The sequence below is a fragment of the Hesperophylax consimilis genome, chromosome 27 (genome assembly GCF_061612785.1).
Source record: "Hesperophylax consimilis isolate HC1 chromosome 27, BYU_Hcon_1.0, whole genome shotgun sequence".
NCBI lineage: Eukaryota > Metazoa > Arthropoda > Insecta > Trichoptera > Limnephilidae > Hesperophylax > Hesperophylax consimilis.
In genome coordinates this window covers 14,083,565-14,103,614 of record NC_142862.1, presented here as the reverse complement: position 1 = coordinate 14,103,614, position 20,050 = coordinate 14,083,565, and the positions used below count along the sequence as shown (strand labels likewise).

Below are 20,050 nucleotides of genomic sequence, written 5' to 3'. Positions count from 1 at the left end.
GTGAGTATGGACCTTTTGCCGTAACAACAGTTGATACGGCCGCGTGCAAAGAGTTAATCATTTTCAATTAATTGCGAAAAAGCGGGCAGCGACAGCGGCAAGTAGTGACATCTAATGTCTCAGATGAAAGCTCCCATTCCCATGTACCTACGCATCGCTTGGTCAATTTATAAAATATCCATAGCTGTGATCTCTTCTGTCCCTACACGCGCCATACAATAAATGAGATAGCACTATGTAGTCTTAACCATCTAAGTAAAAATGCACTCGTATACTAAAGAAAGCTTCGGTCATGATCGTGATGGAGACAGAATGATGAATTTTATATGTTTTAAAGAGATGGAGTGATAAATGTAGGTCGATTTTACATTTGCTTGTCGCGTCTGAAACAGTGTTGTTTTTAAATTGGACAGTTCAAAAAGGTTTGAGAAAATTTTAAAATTAAGTTCAAGTCACATTTAGAGAAATAGATAATTTCAAAGTTTATTATTATCATATTCAACGGACATAGAATTTATTACAATTTAAGACAATTTTTGTTTTTGTCTGTTTTTTTTTTTACTTTTTAAACTTTGTTTTGTACCTATATAACAACAGCAGATCCAATAAATACAAATTTAGGCCTGGAAAAATTCAAATGTAACATTGTCATCAAATGGATATTCATCGCCATTTTATTGTTGATATTAACATTTATAAGGTTCCCGTTAAACACTGATTCTAGGTGATTTTCAGTTTTTTATCAGGCTGTAATAAGCTGACAAACTTAAAAACATAATAGTTATCCTCTTCTGCCGATCACAATTTCTTCAAAAGCTGGACTTGGAATCTTTAACTGCCAAAAAAACAAAATGGCGTTGAGTGACCATTTGATAACTTTCTCACATGTGAATTTCTGCAAAACCACTGGGCCTGATTATTTAAGTAAGAAACCTACATGGATCGTTTAGTAATTTCTAATTAACTATATTCAAATATGTAATTTGCCTCCCGGATCCATGAAGTACCAATAATGTTATACATATCAGCATTATTAATCACAATTTCAAATAAAGATAAATCACATATTTTTTCAAATGACCTTCCATTTAAGTCGGTACACCGAGAGCCGCTTCTGTTATATTCACATATATTATCTAACTTTGTTGTTTCCATATGCCTTTTGAATCAAGAGATATAACTTCTAGTACATAGTGGGTATTTTTTCTCAGGGGTCTCCGCCACCGCAACCTGTCGGCCATCCGTCACGCCACGCAGCGGGGTCTGCACCAGCTGCAGCAGCTGCAGCAGGGGGGCAAGGGCCTGGGGGGCGCTGGCCTGACCATGCGCAACCGCCGCGCCCCGCTAGCCATACAGCCGCACAAGTCCAATCCCAAGGGTGAGACATAGACTTATAGCAGGGGCACAGATACACGTGTCTTGGCATGCGCAAAAAGGGCGTCTTTTATTAGTAGTTTGCTAGTGCTCGTGGGTGGCCTGCCACACAGCACTTGCCTCCTGCGCTACACTTCACCCTGGACAACGTTAAGGAACGGTCTTCTATTTTTCAGTACCTATTCTGTCAACATATAATTTGTTTTTATTTTGAACACACTATTTTAAAATTACACACCTTTTTCTACTGGGACAGTTTATAAGGCAGCAAGACAAAATGTTGAAAATCTGATTACGAACCTCAGACCTTCAACAATCAATTGCACATAAACAATATAACGCATTACCTAGTAATCTAAAACTTTCCGCAACTAACAAAAAAACATTGGCAAAAGCTCTTAAAAGCTATTTTCTCAGCAATTTTATTAATGACTGACACATTCTTTCTTTGGAACTCCAAAATAACTTCTGCATTTATTTATTTTAATGTATCTATGTTGTCTTGTCTTTAATATAATGTAGTCCTTCCCGAAATGAGTTTTGTAAACTCACTGGGAATAATACATTATAACATATTATTTTGTAATAAATAAATAATTTTTGTTTCAGATCCCGAAAGCCACATTCTGTTCTTTGATATCGAGGGTCTGATCGTTGAGCTCCTCAGCGAAGAGTATTCAGCCATGAGCCCAGCCAGTTTGGAGGTGATGATTATTTTTTTAAATAGAAATCTGTGTGATACACACACGCACAAGCACATCTAAGATTTTTTAAGTCATATTTCGCTGGCAAATGCTATGAAAAAATTATGCTTTCAAGAAAGGTTAAAGCGATTAACCACTTTAACGATGGCTACCTATATTTAGGTCACTTCACTCTAAGCCTTGAGCCATGGTTGCCTTAATTTAGATAGATGGAACATACTAACTCGCTGGCTTGATTCAGTTCTACCGACATCCGAGAGATGGCAGTAGTAGCTCTTTTCTCCTAAAAACCATTTTCTGTAAAAATAATTTTATTTTTGCCGGTTGTTATAGATGTCGTTTAAAAATGACGGGTAGGTTTATTTAACTAAAGTTCTGTTATATATAATATATTAATGTGTTCGTTATTGAATTCCCTGTCTACTTAAATTTACTTTAAAATCCTGGAATTAAAAATAGAGTGAAAAATTGTGTTTTTGTTAGGAGCTGTCAGATGTATTTTTGTTTTCGGAGTTCAGAGTGTTTTAATTTATAAATTTGTACAATAATAGCTCTAAATATGCAATTTGTGCATTTTTAAATATAAATTAATACGTAATTTGCGCATTTTTAAATATAAATTAATACGTAATTTGTGCATTTTTAAATTGTTACCGGATAAATCATCAAAATGATAATTCATCACATCTTTAAAAAGTTATATAAAGTCATGGAAAGTGATGAAACAAAAACTTTATTAGCTGGGTTAAGTAGGTTAGGTTAGGTCAAAAAAAATTTTTTTCATCGTTTTTAATGACTTTATATCGCTTTTTAAAAGTGTGTTGAATAGTCACTGTGTTGAGTTAGCATGGAACCTTTTTAAAAATAAATTAAGTTATAGTAATTCTTAACAAAGAAACAGATATAATTTTTATTATTCTAGGACAATTTTTAGTCTGTTACTTTCAATTGAATAGTGTAATGTCACCATGAATAAAACCTTACACGAATTTTAACATATTTTGTAAATGTATTCTAAAATTTTGTAAGTAAGAATAGTAACGGGTAATGTTATGACATTTATCTTATTTTAAACCTTGTTTCTAGTTGTTTTACGAACTGTAAAATTATTTTCTTAAATATCCAGTAATAAATACAATTCTGTACACAAACATATGAATTTCACTCTTTTATGAATTTAATGATTTTTATAAATTGATAAGCGATAAAATAAATCTATGTGGATTCATTGGCTTTAAATCTCAGTAAACAGTTTATACGTTTCCATATTAATATTCGGAGGTATGAATTTTTGAAAGAACGCTGGCGAATCCAAAATCGAATACCTGGATACCTCCCATCGCTCAAGACATTTTTTTGTAAGTTTGCCATTGGTCGAATGGTTAAAGAATGTACTTCATCTCAAAAGATCATCACTCTTTTTTCAGTATCATTTTCTTATTGAACAACAATATGGCATCTTGTCCTAATTTTGTTTTTTTTAGGCTGCTGGACTTCTAACCAGTGCAGAATACAACAAAGCAGCTGCTCTGACACAGTCAGCGAGTCCTGATGCAGCTAAAAAGATATCAGGTATATTCAAAATGACACAAAATCAATATAATACTAACTGTGTTGCTGAAGAAATGGGATGAATGGGACTAGGGTATCTATTCCCCAGTCTCGATCGCTCGCAATTTCCGCCGAAAGTACATACACTGGTAGAGTTTGTTATTCTTGAGTCTCACCGAAAGTACATACACTGGTAGAGTTTGTTATTCTTGAGTCTCACCGAAAGTACATACACTGGTAGAGTTTGTTATTCTTGAGTCTCACCGAAAGTACATACACTGGTAGAGTTTGTTATTCTTGAGTCTCACCGAAAGTACATACACTGGTAGAGTTTGTTATTCTCGAGTCTCACCGAAAGTGCATACTACACACCTTACGTCAAAATTTATTCGTCTTAAACAACGAGTGGGTCGAAGCAGTAGAGATCGGCAAAACTGTCAAAATCTCATTGCATCCTGGTGAATTGCCTTATAAAAAAAAAAACAAAAATCGTTTCCTGCGCGCTTTTCGAAGTTGGTATCGTATTCGTTTAGTTCTGCAAAGTTGTTTTAACCATTTTTCTGGCATTTCGATATGTATCCACCACCGCCATTCATTTCAGAAAAAGTGCGGTAGCAAACAAAAACGTTGACGCTGCAACGGTTTGTTTTTGACATTTCAATTTAACTCCATAGAAACCTCAAACACATCAGAAACATAGACAATATTCACAGGGTTGCCAACACAGTCATCTCTTCAACCGTGCGACACTCAAGAATGTATAAATATAGAACTTATGACAAAAGTCGTAGAGATTTTCGTTCGTAGATGGCGCATAGCGAGTAATTCGTGGTAGAGACTACTGGAATAGATACCCAGGACGTCCGAAGAAGTCATGGCACAATCAAGCGAAGTACTTAAGGGTGGTCATGTTGAGATTTTTACATATGTGTTTGAAAAAATGTTGAATGTAGATAAAGCAAGGAGTGTATGTTACAGTAGAACCCCGTTAATTCGAACCCCGATAATTCGAAAACACGCGTAATTCGAAATTTTCGCAAAAAAAATTTCCGCTGAAAAATTTTTTCATACAAATTTTTTTTTAATTCGAAATTCGTTAATTCGTAATTCGAAATTTATTTTTGTCCGCGCACGAAAATATGTTCGTGTAATTCGAAAAAATTTGATTTTTGCGAAAATAAATCATAATATTTCGTAAATCTGAATCTAAAAGTCAGCCGTGGCGGTAAAACGCCGAAAAATGTATTTTTACGTGGTTATACATTGTCCTAATTAGTATTATTATTTTGTAAATCTGAATCGATTTACACTGGAATGTCGTATTTTTTCAAATTTATTTCGAATATCCGAGTTTGAAGGGCCGAGAAAATACATTTTACGCGGATATATGTCGTAGTTTTACGAGTTTACGCCAAATATCTGCATTTAAAGGGTCGGCCGTGACGAAACTCGGCCGCGTAATTTCGATTTACGCATAAATATATCGTATTTTTACTAACTTTACTTCGAATATCCGCGTTGAAAAAATACGGTGCGACGAAAAACTGCCGAAAAAATTCGATTTACGCGGAAATATATCATATTTTTACGAATTTATTTCGAATATCTGAATTTGAAGAGCCGGCCGCGACGGAATACGGCCGCGAATTCTCGTTTTACGCGGAAATATATCGTATTTTTACGAATTCAAATTCAGATATTTGAAATAAAGGGCCGGCCGCGACAGAAAATTACCGCGAAATCTCGATTTACGCGGAAATATATCGTATTTTTACGAATATCTCAATTTAAAGGTAGGCCGCTACCGAAATCGGCAGCGAAATCTCGATTTACGCGTAAATATATAGCATTTTTATGAATTTATTTAGAATATCTGAATTTGAAGAGCCGGCCGCGACGGAATACGGCCGCGAATCCTCGTTTTACGCGGAAATATATCGTATTTTTACGAATTCAAATTCAGATATTTGAAATAAAGGGCCGGCCGCGACGGAAAATTACCGCGAAATCTCGATTTACGCGGAAATATATCGTATTTTTACGAATATCTCAATTTAAAGGGTAGGCCGCGACCGAAATCGGCAGCAAAATCTCGATTTACGCGTAAATATATAGCATTTTTACGAATTTATTGCGACTATCTGAATTTACAGGACTGGCCGCTACGGTAATCGACCGCGAAAATAAAGAAATAATTGGTATTAATACGAATTTACAACTAAAATACCACCCGGATTTGAAGAGGCAGCCGAGAAAATCGATTTTCAGCGTATTTTTTTTTTTTTTTTTTCATAAAATTTCGAATTACGTGGGAATTCGTTAATTCGAAATTTGATTTTTGATGTCCGCTGGATTTCGAATTAACGAGGTTCTACTGTATTTGAAATATTGTACCATCTCTGCTCTCACCTGCAGATAAATTTAAAATCCATCTGTTTTTTTTTAAATTGTGAATACATTCCTCTTTTTGCCGCATGCAAAGTTAAGTATGTCAAGGCGCACATTTGAATTTTTGAATATTTATTGAATAATGAATATCAATGAAGACTGACATTCATCAGAACTATCATAAATCCCAATCTATTTTATCTTATGCATTATTATTTTAAAAAACTGTCGATGTTTATGTATCTGTGTTTCAACGTTATCTATGCTTATTGTAATTCTATTATCTATGCATTTAAAAAAATATATATATATATTAATCTGTTCCCAATGCCTTCTTAAAACCTTTGATATTAATCTGTTCCCAATGCCTTCCTAAAATCTATCGTGTTAATCTGTTCCCAATGCCTTCCTAAAACCTATCATATAAATCTGTTCCCAATGCCTTCCTAAAACCAATCGTATTAATCTGTTCCCAATGCCTTCCTAAAACCTATCATATTAATCTGTTCCCAATGCCTTCCTAAAACCAATCGTATTAATCTGTTCCCAATGCCTTCCTAAAACTTATCATATTAATCTGTTCCCAATGGCTACCTAAGACTTATTGTATTAATCTGTTTCCAATGCCTACCTAAGACTTTTTCGGCCGTGTAAAGGACAAAGCTGGGGACATGGAGAGGATCCTTAAGGAAAAGGACAAACACGGTCGGTCCTTTGCAATTCAACTAAACCATACAGTACAACTTTACTAGAGTTACATCTTACATTGAAGGAACCAAGCCATTATTATTTATGGCTTTGGTGAATCTCCTTTTCACTTAAGAAATTTTGCATCATTTGCCTAAACTAGTTCCAGCGAAAGCTCATCATACGTCATCGTTCCAGTATCTTCTGTCTTTTTCGTATTCAAACAAGACGCGTGAGAAGAAAGAGGACGAAAGTCAATGAAGTCCGCACAAGCTCTCGCTATGACTAGTTTATTTTGTATTAGATTATTGCTGAAATATTTTTAAGAAGGTTGTTTTTTTTTATTTTTAAAACCTTTCACAAATCATAAATACTATCTGTACGTACTGCGTAATCCCCCTTACTAGTAAAAGTGTTTTAAATTTTACACTACTGATAAATAACCATACATTAATGATTGTTCATCAGTTGTGTAAAATTAAAAACATCTTTATTAGTATGGTCCAATGTCTGTATATTCTTGTGTTACGTCATAATAAAATTTATCGTCTGTTTTTTTTTTAAATTGGCCAATTAGTTACTGAATATCTGTTGCATCATCTATCTTTCTTATCACCAAGTTGTACTGTGTGTAATTTTTTGAATTTGAAAAATATGGTTTTCGCTCTAACACAACAGGCTTTTTAAAATTATTTACAGTGATGTGAATTTAAATGAAGAGAAACTAGTTATTTTAGGTAACATCAAATCATGGAGTGTAGTTTTGCATCACTGTACCTAATAATAGTTTGTGTGTTTTATTTTGTTTTGAGTAATTAAAAAGGTTTCTGGTAAGTATGGTTGCAAAAGCGTTTGGATTTTTTAAAAATATTTTTTTATTTTGTATACTATGTAATTGAACTATGCTAACTGCAGCTAACCATTTTTTTTTTACATAAATCTACTCCACCAGCAATCTTCTCAACAAGCCTTTCATTGACATTGTACTATGTAATCTTAAATTATCGAAGAAAGCATACACTTTGTTGCTTACCATTATATAAATAAAAAAATAAAAAATGGGGATGTTGATTCTTCCCAGATGTTAAGAATGTCACATTGTGTTTCCCGAGTAAATTATTGTGTATTCTTATTATTGAATATTTGCACACTTTTATTTGCACCGAATTTGTTCCGCCAAATTTTGTGCCGCACAATTTACATCACATAATTTGTGCCCAAATATTCATGCCTCCACATTCATATGGCATCAATTACGTGCCACTATATTTGCATCGCCATCTTTGTGCTACTAATTATTCATTCAACAAAATTTGTGCCATCAAATAAAAAAAACAACAAATATCTTCAACCGAAAATGTGCGTAACATGGTAAAGGATTTGCTTAATTTCATTTCGACGTCAGTACGTCTCTCACCTAATTTCATATCATTCTAATACTTAATAACTATGTAGGTTTCATCGCCAAGGTCAAGGAGGGTGCTGAAAACGTCCAGACTAAACTGCAGGCCAAGGCTGAGATCATCGGGTTAAAGGGACCGCACTCTGACTCGGGCAGACGTGAGTTTATTTATATATTTTTTTAAATTTTCCCCTATTAGGTACTACATAACAATAATGTGTCTATCGGAAAGTTTCACGAAAATTATCTCCAGATTTGAGACAATGACTTGTTTGGTTCTCGACATGGCCGATGCTTTTTTATAACCTTTGGAACACCCTTTTTGAGGAAAATCAAAAATGTACTCTAAAGTGTTTCAAGTGCAAGCGATTCTGTTAATAAATTGTATAACACTTTCTCGTGGCATAAAGTTTTAAATCGCATATCAACAAATTCCAAGTAGAGTTAAATTCCAATGCCAGCAGCGCATTTATGGTTTGTCGGCAGGAAATTTTTTTTTTCACTGGTGCACGAACAGTTTTCGTTAATTGTGTTATTCATTCAAAAAGAAGAAAATGAATAATGAAGATGGTTTGAAAGAGATATGTATAAATACAGAGGGAGGGCGCTAATATGACGATACAATCATAATTAATGTGTCCCATGGTTAATGTGGGCTTCATGAGAATGGATCGCTTCTTCGGGTCATTTTTGCGTAATATGGCTCGTATGTAGACAGTGGCGTAGCTAGGTAACCAAGGGCCCTGGGGCAAATTAAAAAATGGGGCCCACTGCTATGTAAACTGACTAGGTTTTATCAAATAAAAATATGAAATATACAAACACTTTAAAAATGATAAGCTACTTTAGCTCTTTTTTGTGCACTGCAGACTGCAGGGCAGGTAATAAAAATATTAAACAGTAACAACATAAATTACAATTAATACTTGGTGTAGGTTTGGCTAATAAAACGAAATAGAGAAGATTCAAGGGTTTATTATATAAAGGTCGGGCCTACCAACTGACTAAATAACAATTATATTTACAATTTTTCCTAGCTTTAGTTTTCGCAAAAGTATCAATGACTTCGTTTAAATCCAGGCTTGATGCGGTTTTGTTTTCAATTGCTATTAGCGATAAATGTGTTTGGCCCATCTTATTTCTTAAATAATTTATTATTATTTTTAATTTGCTAAATGACCTTTCAGCTGCTGCAGAAGTGACAGGAATTGTAAAGAATAATAAGATTGCTGTAAATACTTCCGTTAGGTCGCATTCTAGCACTCCATATTTGCTCATTATTTCCTTACATAATTAGAGTTAGTTGAGGTAAAACTAGATGGTAAATATTAATAAATTGACGTGAAAAACTAGGGCCTATTATATCTGAATATTTTCTTTGGAATTTGTCACACTTTTGTAATAGTTGCTTCATCAACATGTAATAAAAATGTTGGTGTTAGAAAATCGAATATATGACAGACTGCACTCATACCAATAAAACGTGTATCGAATTGAGATATTACTGTGTCTAGTACATTATTGAAAATCTCAATTTTAAATATTTTTTCTCGGTTTGGAAATCGGTGATCAGCAGCTAATTCATCAAAAAAAAAAACTTTTCTTTGCCTTTTTTCTTGAAAATGGGTATCAATACCATATTTTCTTGCAGTTTCACTGGCTTTGCACTTGAATAATTCGAAATCATTTCTATAAATTTGCAACTTTGCTTGGGTCTCTGCTAAAACTTTACTCGCCTCGCCTAAATTGATGTCGCATTTTTGTAAAGTTTTGGATGCATAATTGATGTCGTTCAATATACTGTGCATGAATTCGCAAAGCAACACGAACTCGAAATTTAGCATTTTTGTTTTAATACTCTCTGCTTCACTATGCTCATCTTTATTAGGACTATTTAGAACTATTTCTGATAATGCTTTGATAATATGAAAATAACGAAGTTTTATTGCAGATATCGTATTGACCCTCTATTAAGTCGTATCCATTATGATGGCAAAAAACGGTGACGCTCTAATTTGTTCTAGTAGATGGGTTTCGAGTTTGGTCCCCAAGCTCTCAATCATTTCATTTTGAATTGTTGCACTCAGATATCTTGTATATCCTAAAAACATAAAAAAACACAATTTCAAAAAAGTCATGTCAAGTTAAACAGTTAATAAACAAAATAAAACGATAAAAAACTTAGAAATAATTATTATTACCTTTGGGCATATCCAAAACTTGCCGCAAAATGTGATCCGATCGGGCGACAAGCTCTACAAAGGACAGAAAATTTCCGTGGTATCCTTCCTGACTTAAGTCTTCTTGATGTCCTCTCAAAGCCAAAGAACTCTTTGCTAGGGTAAGTATGATATCGCATAACCTTTGAAGAACAAATTATGCTTCTTTGCGAATTTCATTTTAAAGTTCCTTGTCAATAGTATTAGTATCGTTTTTTTTCCAAAATTCATACACAGCACATGCTTCCGAATGGCCACTCGAACAACTGTTTTGTTTAATTCTTTCTGATAAATGCTTCCAATCTCGAATTCCCGTACACCAAACATTATTCCTTTGTGAAGCAAATAACCAGCAGGGTTGACAATAGGCAGCGTCTAATATGTTGGAATAACACAACCAAAAACGATTAACTGGCCCATATTTAGAACACGAAAAGTAGTACGATTTTTAAAAACACCTATTGTTCTGGTTGATGTCTGTTGGAAAAGGTCCTGAGGGCTGTAAAGGTCCCATATCAAGAATTTGACGTTTTTTGTTATCACTTAATATTTTGTTCGTGAAGTTTCCCAAGTCATGAGAAGATTTGAGGTCTGTGGTTCCTTCAAACCCTCCGCTCTTATGTGTGTCATGCAAACATCATCCACGTTCACATGATCGACGGCGGAGGTATCTCCAACTGCAATCTTCTTCAGTAGGCTTCTCAACCAACACTGCAGTTACCACATTATTTGAGTCACTATCAATAGAAATATTTTGGCCAGATGTACTTGCAGAAGGCTGACTAAAAAACTTGTCAATTTTGGGCAACTTTTGTTTACTATCTTCTCTTTCTTGGCGTTGTTTGCATTTAAATGCACCACTGGGTTTCTTCTTTTTATCCATATTTTAATACGCTACAAGTGTCGTTGAGGAATGACGCACATATCACTATCCGTCAAATTGACAACACTGCCAACCCACAGAAAGAATTTAGGGGAATTCCCTAGGCATAACTTTTGAATTTCTCTCAACTGAGTTGTCATGATTAAAGTGGGGTTACAAGTTGCAACCTGTCATATTTATTTTGAAAATAGGAGAAATTTCCAAAAGTTCAGTTCGATCGAGATTTCTGGGAAACATTCGAGGGCCCTCTGAGCTTGAGGGCCCCGGGGCACTGCCCCGCGTAGCCCCTAGGTAGCTACGCCGCTGTATGTAGAACGAGTTTCTGGCATCTGTTTTTCCTCCTTCATATAATCCGGGCCTCTTCACGACCTTGCATTAATAAATCCCTTCCTACACCCCCTACCTCAACCCGTCTCACAACTCTGCCCAACGGGGTGGCGACATAGCTCTCCTGCCTTTGCCTTTATGAGGTGTCACATAATTTTTTTGTTTTTTGTAAGCAACTGTTGTGAAAATTTTTTGTAAAATATGACTTATTTAAAATAAAGCAAAAATCTCTCGACATCCAAGTTAAGTAGCATTTAAAGAAACACAGTTAATTTTCAAGCCTATAACATGTCAAATAATAAAACCAGATGTGGTTTTTATAATTAACAGAGCATATTTTGCGATTTTCTTCAGTCCAGGGAGTTTCATAAAATTACTTTTCAATTTTTTTATTTAGTACAGGATATACATATTGTACATTTGTAAAATATATTGACTGTCCAATTAGGAGGGATTCCCGTTTTAGGACTTCAAAATTTGATTCAATAAAGACTACGACAAACAAAAAAAAATAATGAAAAAAAAAGAGGAGAAGTAAAAGAATAGAAAAATAGATTGAAACATAAAGTTAACTGATGTTTGTTCAGCATACTTATGAAAATAATAGGTACATAGTATAAAGAATCAGAACATTTATAATTACTTTTTGACTTAGTTTACACGGGGATCGACTTCTAAAAAGATCCATACAAGAATTTTTGCAATTTTTATTTTCTGTTATTCAAAACATTGAGCATTAACCAAACCAATTTGTTCTACAACCTGGAAATATTTTTAATGCGTGATTTTAAAATATGCAAAGAGTAATTATTTTTTTAAATTGTTCGTTTTGTTTTTGTTTTTGTTTTTGAGTTCACTCTACTTTCTTCCTAATTTATGTAGCCAAGAAATTGTACATTTATAATGGACACCTGTGTTTTGTTTTTTTTCCAAGCATCAGGTGTCAAGTTGTGTAGTTTATAGAATGTGTCTTTTGTATAGAGGTTATCTTGCAAATTTTTTTTTTTTTAGAGCTTTTTTAGCTTGAAGGTGTTTGAGGGAAGTGTGTTATATGGAAATAGTAATTTGGAATGTGGGGTCTTAAGAAAATCATCTGTTTTTGAAACACTGTATTTATAATCTAACGAGTCGTACGAACTTCAAAACTAATATGCCGATTTTCACAGAAGAAAGGTGCTTAAATTTTGTTTCTAAATAAGAAAACATATTTCACTGAAAAAATAATCTTATCTATGCTAATAAAAGGTTAATATACGAAGTTAACCCTCCCAGACCGGAGAGGGTCATTAAGCTTCCACCAAACAAGAGTTTTGTTTGAACTTACTTAGACTTATCTGTGCTAATAGAAGGTTAATATACTAGGTTAACCCTCCCGGACCGGAGGGGGTCATTAAGCTTCCACCAAACGAGAGTTTTGTTTGAACTTACTTAGACTTATCTTTGCTAATAAAATGTTAATATACTAGATTAACCCTCCCGGACCGGAGGGGGGGATTAAACTTCCCCCAAACAAGAGTATTGTGTGATATCAAAGTTATTTTTTTTACATCACATTCATCATAATTTAGGTAATTCTATAAAAACTATTCGGTAATTGAACTGCATTTAAGAAAAAATTATCCCAATATAATTAATAAGTTAGGCATCAAATAATATATACCCAATTCTGACGAAAATACCCTCCATTCCCGCCATCAGATCCCTATTACTTTTTTATTATTTTTGCTCCACCCCGGCAAGCATGGAGTGCGGTTGTAAACGGTGCATTTTAACGGAACGGACTACTATAATATGTATTTGATTTACACTCGATTTTGTGCCATGTATCTCTTTACCGTTTTACCTAATGATTGACTGCTGGGTGAAGATGGGCTGTGTCCGGCTAAAACAGTAGGTAGTAACTAATGTCTGAGTGTTACTGAAATATTAAGAGACACAATTGCTCCACGGACCCTAGTGACTCCCCTTCGGGTGAAAATGATTTTTACCTACAGGAACGTAAAGGTTAATAAAATGAAAAATGTACAATTCTGGTTTCTTATATATTTATTAAGCATAGATGGTTTACGGATAGTTCCCATGAGCTATCAAGCCATGGGCCCATTGGGCTATCTCCCATTTTACCTCATTCCTTTAAGAGTAACTCTATCCTTTTGATAATGTTCACCAGGGCTGTAATTGGATATGTGGCTATGGCTTCTGGTTTCACAAGGGTATCTGGTTATACAAGGGTTTCCAGGTATCTGAGCCTTGTTCCCAACAGATTAGACCATTTGCACCAAAGGTGAATTAGAGTCTCTTCATCCTCTTCACATTTCCTGCATCTATTGGTGTTTTCCACTCCCAAAAACTAACTTTATGTGTCTCCTGAGGTGGTAGTGTTCCGTTAGTAGTCTTACCAGTTCCCTCACGTTTATAAAACGACAAATACTATATCTTAATACTACTTTGGGAATCTGGTGAGGTGGCACGAAATGAAAGATAGCGTGAAGGTCACAGTGTTTATTTGAGTCAGGTAGACGTGATGAGAGTTGACTTAGGACTGATGATGTACACTCCGGATGAAGGCGGTGATGTGCTGGTCAAGCGCGGGTCAGTGAGTCGACGCCGCTGCTGGTGACCGGACTCGTTGACGGTCAGGAACTGGTGAAGAATGTGGGTCTTCAGATACTCCAGTTCTGACGGGAAGGCCGAAGGTGCGGTGGACCTTGTAGGCGATGATACGGGAGGTGCACAGACCAGGGAGGATGCTGCGTGGTCTAGGTGCGTGGATGTAGCGCTGGTCAGATGCGCTGGAACCAGGGCGCTGGGATCCGGTGTAGCGCTGGCCAGGGACGGTGGCCGGGGCCAAGGCGCTATGATGATATCCCGTTGGAGTCGATGATTGAAGGTGCGCGGGTTATCACTCGTTGAGCTTTGTTAACTGACGGCTGATTGATGACTGACTGACTGCTCGCTGCGTCGGGCCCATTTATACAGAACGGCCGACGGCAACAGCAGGTAGGCGAGAATCGCAGGTAAAACAGAGACACTCGCTCAGTCTGGGTCCTTCTGGAACTTTCGTTGGCGCTACTATTATTCCTAGGCAACATGCTAGAACCTTCTAGTGAGTTGGCGTAATGTGCCAGACCAACTCGCAACGTATTGTCGTAGGTAGCTCTAGACGTCGCGAGTAGGTAGTTCTCGGTAGTAACTCGCAAGTAGATAGGTAGGTCGTGTTGTTTACAATTAGCGAGACAATCTCGATTATTCTCTCACTACACTACAACTTTTTTCAAATCAAACAACACTTTTTCAAAGAGCGCAACATGTTTTCCCTAAAAATAAGCTAAAGCGAGTGTGTAATTTTTTTAAGAAAGTGTTCGAAATTAAATTTTCAGTTTGTTTTACTACATTTTTTCTAATTATTTTGCAAAAATAACATAATTAATGTATGTAAATGCAAGATGAACATAGTTGTATTGTTTTTATTTTCGTTGGCTAGCTCAATAATTAAATTTACGAGTATTATCGTGCATTATTTGAATTGCAGATTAATAATTACGCAAATAGATTACTTTCTTTTTTGTATATGCATGCCAACAAACTGTAATGTATTTATTTAGGATTACATCAGTAAATTATAATTTTAAATTTATAACAGATAAAAAATGGTTTTAATTGTTGGAATGGTTCACAGCTGAAGAGTAAAAGTACCCAAAACATTCACAAGAGGTGTTTTTGCAAGAAGAGATATAAATATTAATAATATATTTCAAAAGGTGGTACAGTTGGTAGTGGTAGTGCTATGCAATTCATTGCAAAACACCCGATTAAAACAAAATAAAATAACAATACACAAAATAAAAACAGAAAAGGCAGTATAAAAAGGCGTTGCTGTGGCTCAGTCTGTCTGTGAAGATAGAGAAACAATAGCGCTTGTTGCTTTTACGTCCAACAGATGGCGCTGTATAAAAAATAAAAACCATGTTTTTACCTGTTACAGGTGATATCTATATAATATAGGTATATAAAAGTACATGTGTATTCGATTGCAACGTCGTGTCAAAATTTCAAAGCAGTCGATGAAAAACTTTCGGAGTTTTAGGATTTTGAACAAACGAACATTTGACAATATTTGAAAATCTCCTACTACCACCACAGTAAGCGGAAAATGTTGCTTGTGCCAGCCGAGGAATTGAAAACAATCCGCCTGGGTGGGACCCAAACACAATGTCAACTCACCCACCGACCGGTCAGTCTCATCTCATAAATATAGAAATTATGCAAATATGTATGTACTGGACACCTACGCCAGTGACATTGACTGTAAATGCCGGTTTCCTCTGGGGGTACCTTGGGTAAGGATTTGAATAGAAACACAACTTGCGAAAGTCGTCGGACAACTGAACTGGTTGAGCCAGTTGTTTGCGTATTTATTGGGTTCGAATTCTTAATTTCTACACATGTTAATGTGGAGTAATTATTCTTAAATCTAAACATATGCTGAAGTCCCACGGTTTGTCGTGCGAGTAATTCATCCTTGAACTGGCGATATGACACGTGTACGGTGCTTTAAATTCTTAGCAAGATGACTCATCGTGCGAGATAAACCACAAAGGATTCTTCATCGTAAAATGTGTGATATCAGAATATTCATTTTCTTAATTATTAATTAATTATTAGGTACACCCATCTGCTGTCCGGTACAATGTATTCATTTATGGAGGATGTTTGACCAACTCCCAGGTACTGTCGGGCCCTCAGGGGGACTCCATCCAGGCAGCCACGGCAGTGTTGTTATTCATGGATTGGTGTAATCTGCATCTGTGTGTGGGGGAGAAGTGCTCAGGAAGAGTGCACTCAACATTTCAACGACGAGGAACATTTCCGTAGCGCTGCAGTATGCATTATTGTAGGTGACTTTTAGCTTACGTCATTAAGATGCATTCTAATCTACCCCCAGTCCTGACGTATACAGTGACGTGCAGAATACGGTGAACAGTATTATTTTGACGTTTGTACTGCAAAAGTGAAAATGCGTTGACAGCGTACCTGCTCTTCTTTGTCTCTCCCTATCCTCGATATTCTTCATGAACTCTTGTTTTCTAAAATACCATATTATGTAAGTCATTCAAAGGCGTTCTGGGAATTATTGTCTCTTGATTTGATTTTCATTTTGGCATTTTCTAAGACAAGATTCCGATTTGTGGGGTGCATTTCTGTTCAATTATGTACCCATTTCCTAAAATATCAATATTTATGTGTGTTTTCCAGAATATTTTCAGTACGAGTTACAAAACAAAAAGCTTTATACTCTAGAAAATCGCAAAGTCGTCAATCAACTGAATATATTCCTAAAAGTTAGATATTGTTGTAAATGGGCTGTTTTCTAATTAGCGTTATCTTATAAATAATAGATTGTAGTGACTTAATTATATGTGTTACCCATTTTGACAATTTTTTTATAATTAAGGTGCACGCAACACTAATTTCGGTTGGACATCGAAGAGATTTGCATTTCAGGAGAAATGTTATAAGATATATTAGAGAATACTAATACAATTGTGTTAATAAATCATTCGACGGTCGCGAAGAACAATGTCAGATGTGCAAATTTATAGTTTAAAGCTGTTAAAAGTTTCGTTTCTGCATTTTTACTGTTTTCAATAATATATTTCTCCAATTAAATAAATAGGGGTTAATGCAAAATATCAAACAACACCATATTTTTTGATTTCAAAAACAGTAAAAATGCAGAATCGAAACTTTAAACAGATCTCCTGCAAAACTGCAAATTTGCATTACATTGCTACCGTCGCATTGTTTTTGATGAAAGATCTCTACATTACACAGTTAAAACAAAATTGAGTATTTAAAAGGAAATTAATACTTCTGTCCAAAATACTATAATAATTTTTTTATTTGTTTACTAATATTTATTTTATATTATTTTAAAAATAGCTAATAATAATTTATTGGAGATTTTATACGTAAAGAATTATTTATTATCATACATCAAAATAAAATTAAACTTTTTTATTTTTATTTCTATATTTAACAAAATTTATTTCAAACAATATATCCACACTGTAATTGGTAACTTTTACATTTTATATATACAGGGTGTATCGGCACGTACCCGACAAACTTTAACCAGCTATTCCTTAGCACATTTGGAGTAAAAAATGTTATGGGCACTTTGCTGTCCGGTAACATTTTTTTTTTATTAAAAACAAAAAATTATAAAAAAATCCACACTCCGTCTCTGTTATTGGCATTGTTTCTCGTGTTCAACAGCTGTTATTAGCAAGTGTGTCAAAAAGCGTCTTCGCTCTTTCATACACACTAAATAATAATAGTTAAAAATGAGACGAATGGTGCCATGCCATTTCGTTGTGATTGTAAAAGCGCGCCAATGTAGGTACGTACGTATATTATTCAACGAAACTCGAATAAAATATTGCCAGATGGGTTTTCAAACTGTGACAAAGGATAAAACAGTGGTGACATGTGGTGAAAATATGAATGATAAACTTTTTATTAAAAAAAAATGTTACCGGACAACAAAGTGCCCATAACATTTTTTACTCCAAATGTGCTTAGGAATAGCTGGTTAAAGTTTGTCGGGTACTTGTCGATACACCCTGTATAGGTGGTTTTTAATAAGGAATATGATTTAGTTAGTACATATTTGACTCAAATGCACTACTTCGGTGTCACTAGCCCACCATAACATAAATTTAAGTAAAACATTTAAATTTCAAAAAAATGCGGGAATTTGTGAAAAGTATTAAAACATCAAATAGTTGTCTGAGACAACAACGGCTTTTTGATTTTTGGCATTCTGTGAAATAATAATATTAATAAATAATGTGCAAAATCAAGTATGTACAAAATTAAACATGTCAACGTCTAAGTGATTATTATTCTGACAACATTATATTTCTTTTTTTTTTTTATTTTGGCAATAACTTAATGAGTAAAACCTCAAATTGTAATATTTGATCATTGAAGATAAAATTAGCGACTCAAGTGAAAATTTGAAACAGAAAAATCTGATAAAGATTTGATCGCATCTTGGCAAGGGCAAGAGTAAAGCTCCGGCAAGGCGGAGGTCCTGGGTTCAATACCTAGATGCGACTAGGGTTGCCACCGGAAAGTACTACAATTTCAGGAACTGCATGATGGTAGAAGTAGAAAAGAAAAATAACTGTTTTCGAAATTCCAATATTTTTTTTCCCGTACAAAATTTTTTTCCACAGAAGAATATTTATTTTCCCTTACAAACATTTCAAATTTTTAATTTAAAACTCTCTTAAAACAATAAAATTTCGAAAAAACTTTTTTATGTTTTTTACTTATAAAATTATGTAGAATCAGCCCCCGAAGTTAGCGCGCTTTTCGCCCGGATGCCCTGTATAATGTTATCTGTTTCCATTGACCACATTATCTTCACAACAATCATCATACACAATAATACTATTTAGTTTGTCGAAAATCATGTTTTCAACATCTAAAACTATGTTTCTACATACCTACATAAAGTCAATACTTATTTACAAAAATTCGGTAACCAATCAACTCAGGATAGTGGCAATTCAAAATACTTCAACACACTCTTGAAAAGCGATATAAATTCATGAAAAGTGATGAAAAAAATTAGGTTAAATAGATTACGTTAGGTTAGGTTTGTATGCCAATTTTTTTTCATCAATTTTGATGACTTTGTAACACTTTTCAAAAATGTATTGAATTGCCATGGAACCAAAAATTCACACAATAAGGAAGTTGAGTCCATTTTTTTTATTTTTTTTTATCAATGTTCGCATTCAAACTTAAATACTGGTATTTTTTTTTTTTTTTTTAAAGTTTGTTTTCATAGTTAAATTAATTCTCAAAGTTTAAATTTTATTAAGCCCGCCAAAACGAGCGGAATCCGAGCGGTAACAGGCGGGGTGTAGTGTGACGTCATTAGAACTGTGAAAACCACGTCGCTTAAGCATTATGTATGGAAAAAAATTTAATTCTTCAACAAGGAATTCCAGTAATTTTTTTACCAATGTTAACCGTCTATTATAATTGATGTTATTAAAAAAAAAAAGAAAATTGATTAAGATTTCATAGTTAAATTAATATTTTAAGTTAGAATATTTGCTTTTCACGCCCGATACGGTACTTGTACGGTATCGCCGTCGGTACTTGATGACGTTCCCCGCGCGAATTCAGGACCACCGCGCAGAAAAGTAAAGACCAAAAGTAAAATAACGGTTTACAGCCCAGTTCACTGTGAGACTTTTCTGAGCGGCCGGCGGCCTGAAGTGTATCACATGCTTTGTGACATGTATAATAATAAAAACATCTAAGTTATGCAATAAACAACATATTATTATAAAGCACTATACGAATATTATATAGAATATTATATTAATATAGAAATCCATTTCATATAATAATAATAACAAATACGTACATATATTTGACAAACCCAAATAAACCTTTGGCCTATACACCTCTCTCATCTAAATCGACCATC

The 20,050-nt window shown here is 34.6% G+C and overlaps 1 protein-coding gene across 5 annotated transcripts in view; it reads left to right on the top strand.

The window, feature by feature from the left end:
* Positions 1-20,050, top strand: part of Rbcn-3B (WD repeat-containing protein Rbcn-3B) — a 140,718-nt gene that overhangs the window by 49,844 nt on the left and 70,824 nt on the right. For 4 of the 5 annotated variants that reach the window (XM_089648035.1, XM_089648033.1, XM_089648036.1 and 1 more), the window contains 5 exons: positions 1,212-1,378; positions 1,984-2,078; positions 3,563-3,650; positions 6,654-6,722; positions 8,160-8,264. In XM_089648035.1, the coding sequence (XP_089504161.1) occupies positions 1,212-1,378; positions 1,984-2,078; positions 3,563-3,650; positions 6,654-6,722; positions 8,160-8,264 (524 nt within the window). The remainder of the gene's footprint in view (positions 1-1,211; positions 1,379-1,983; positions 2,079-3,562; positions 3,651-6,653; positions 6,723-8,159; positions 8,265-20,050) is intronic. The other variant, XM_089648037.1, reaches the window with a different exon arrangement.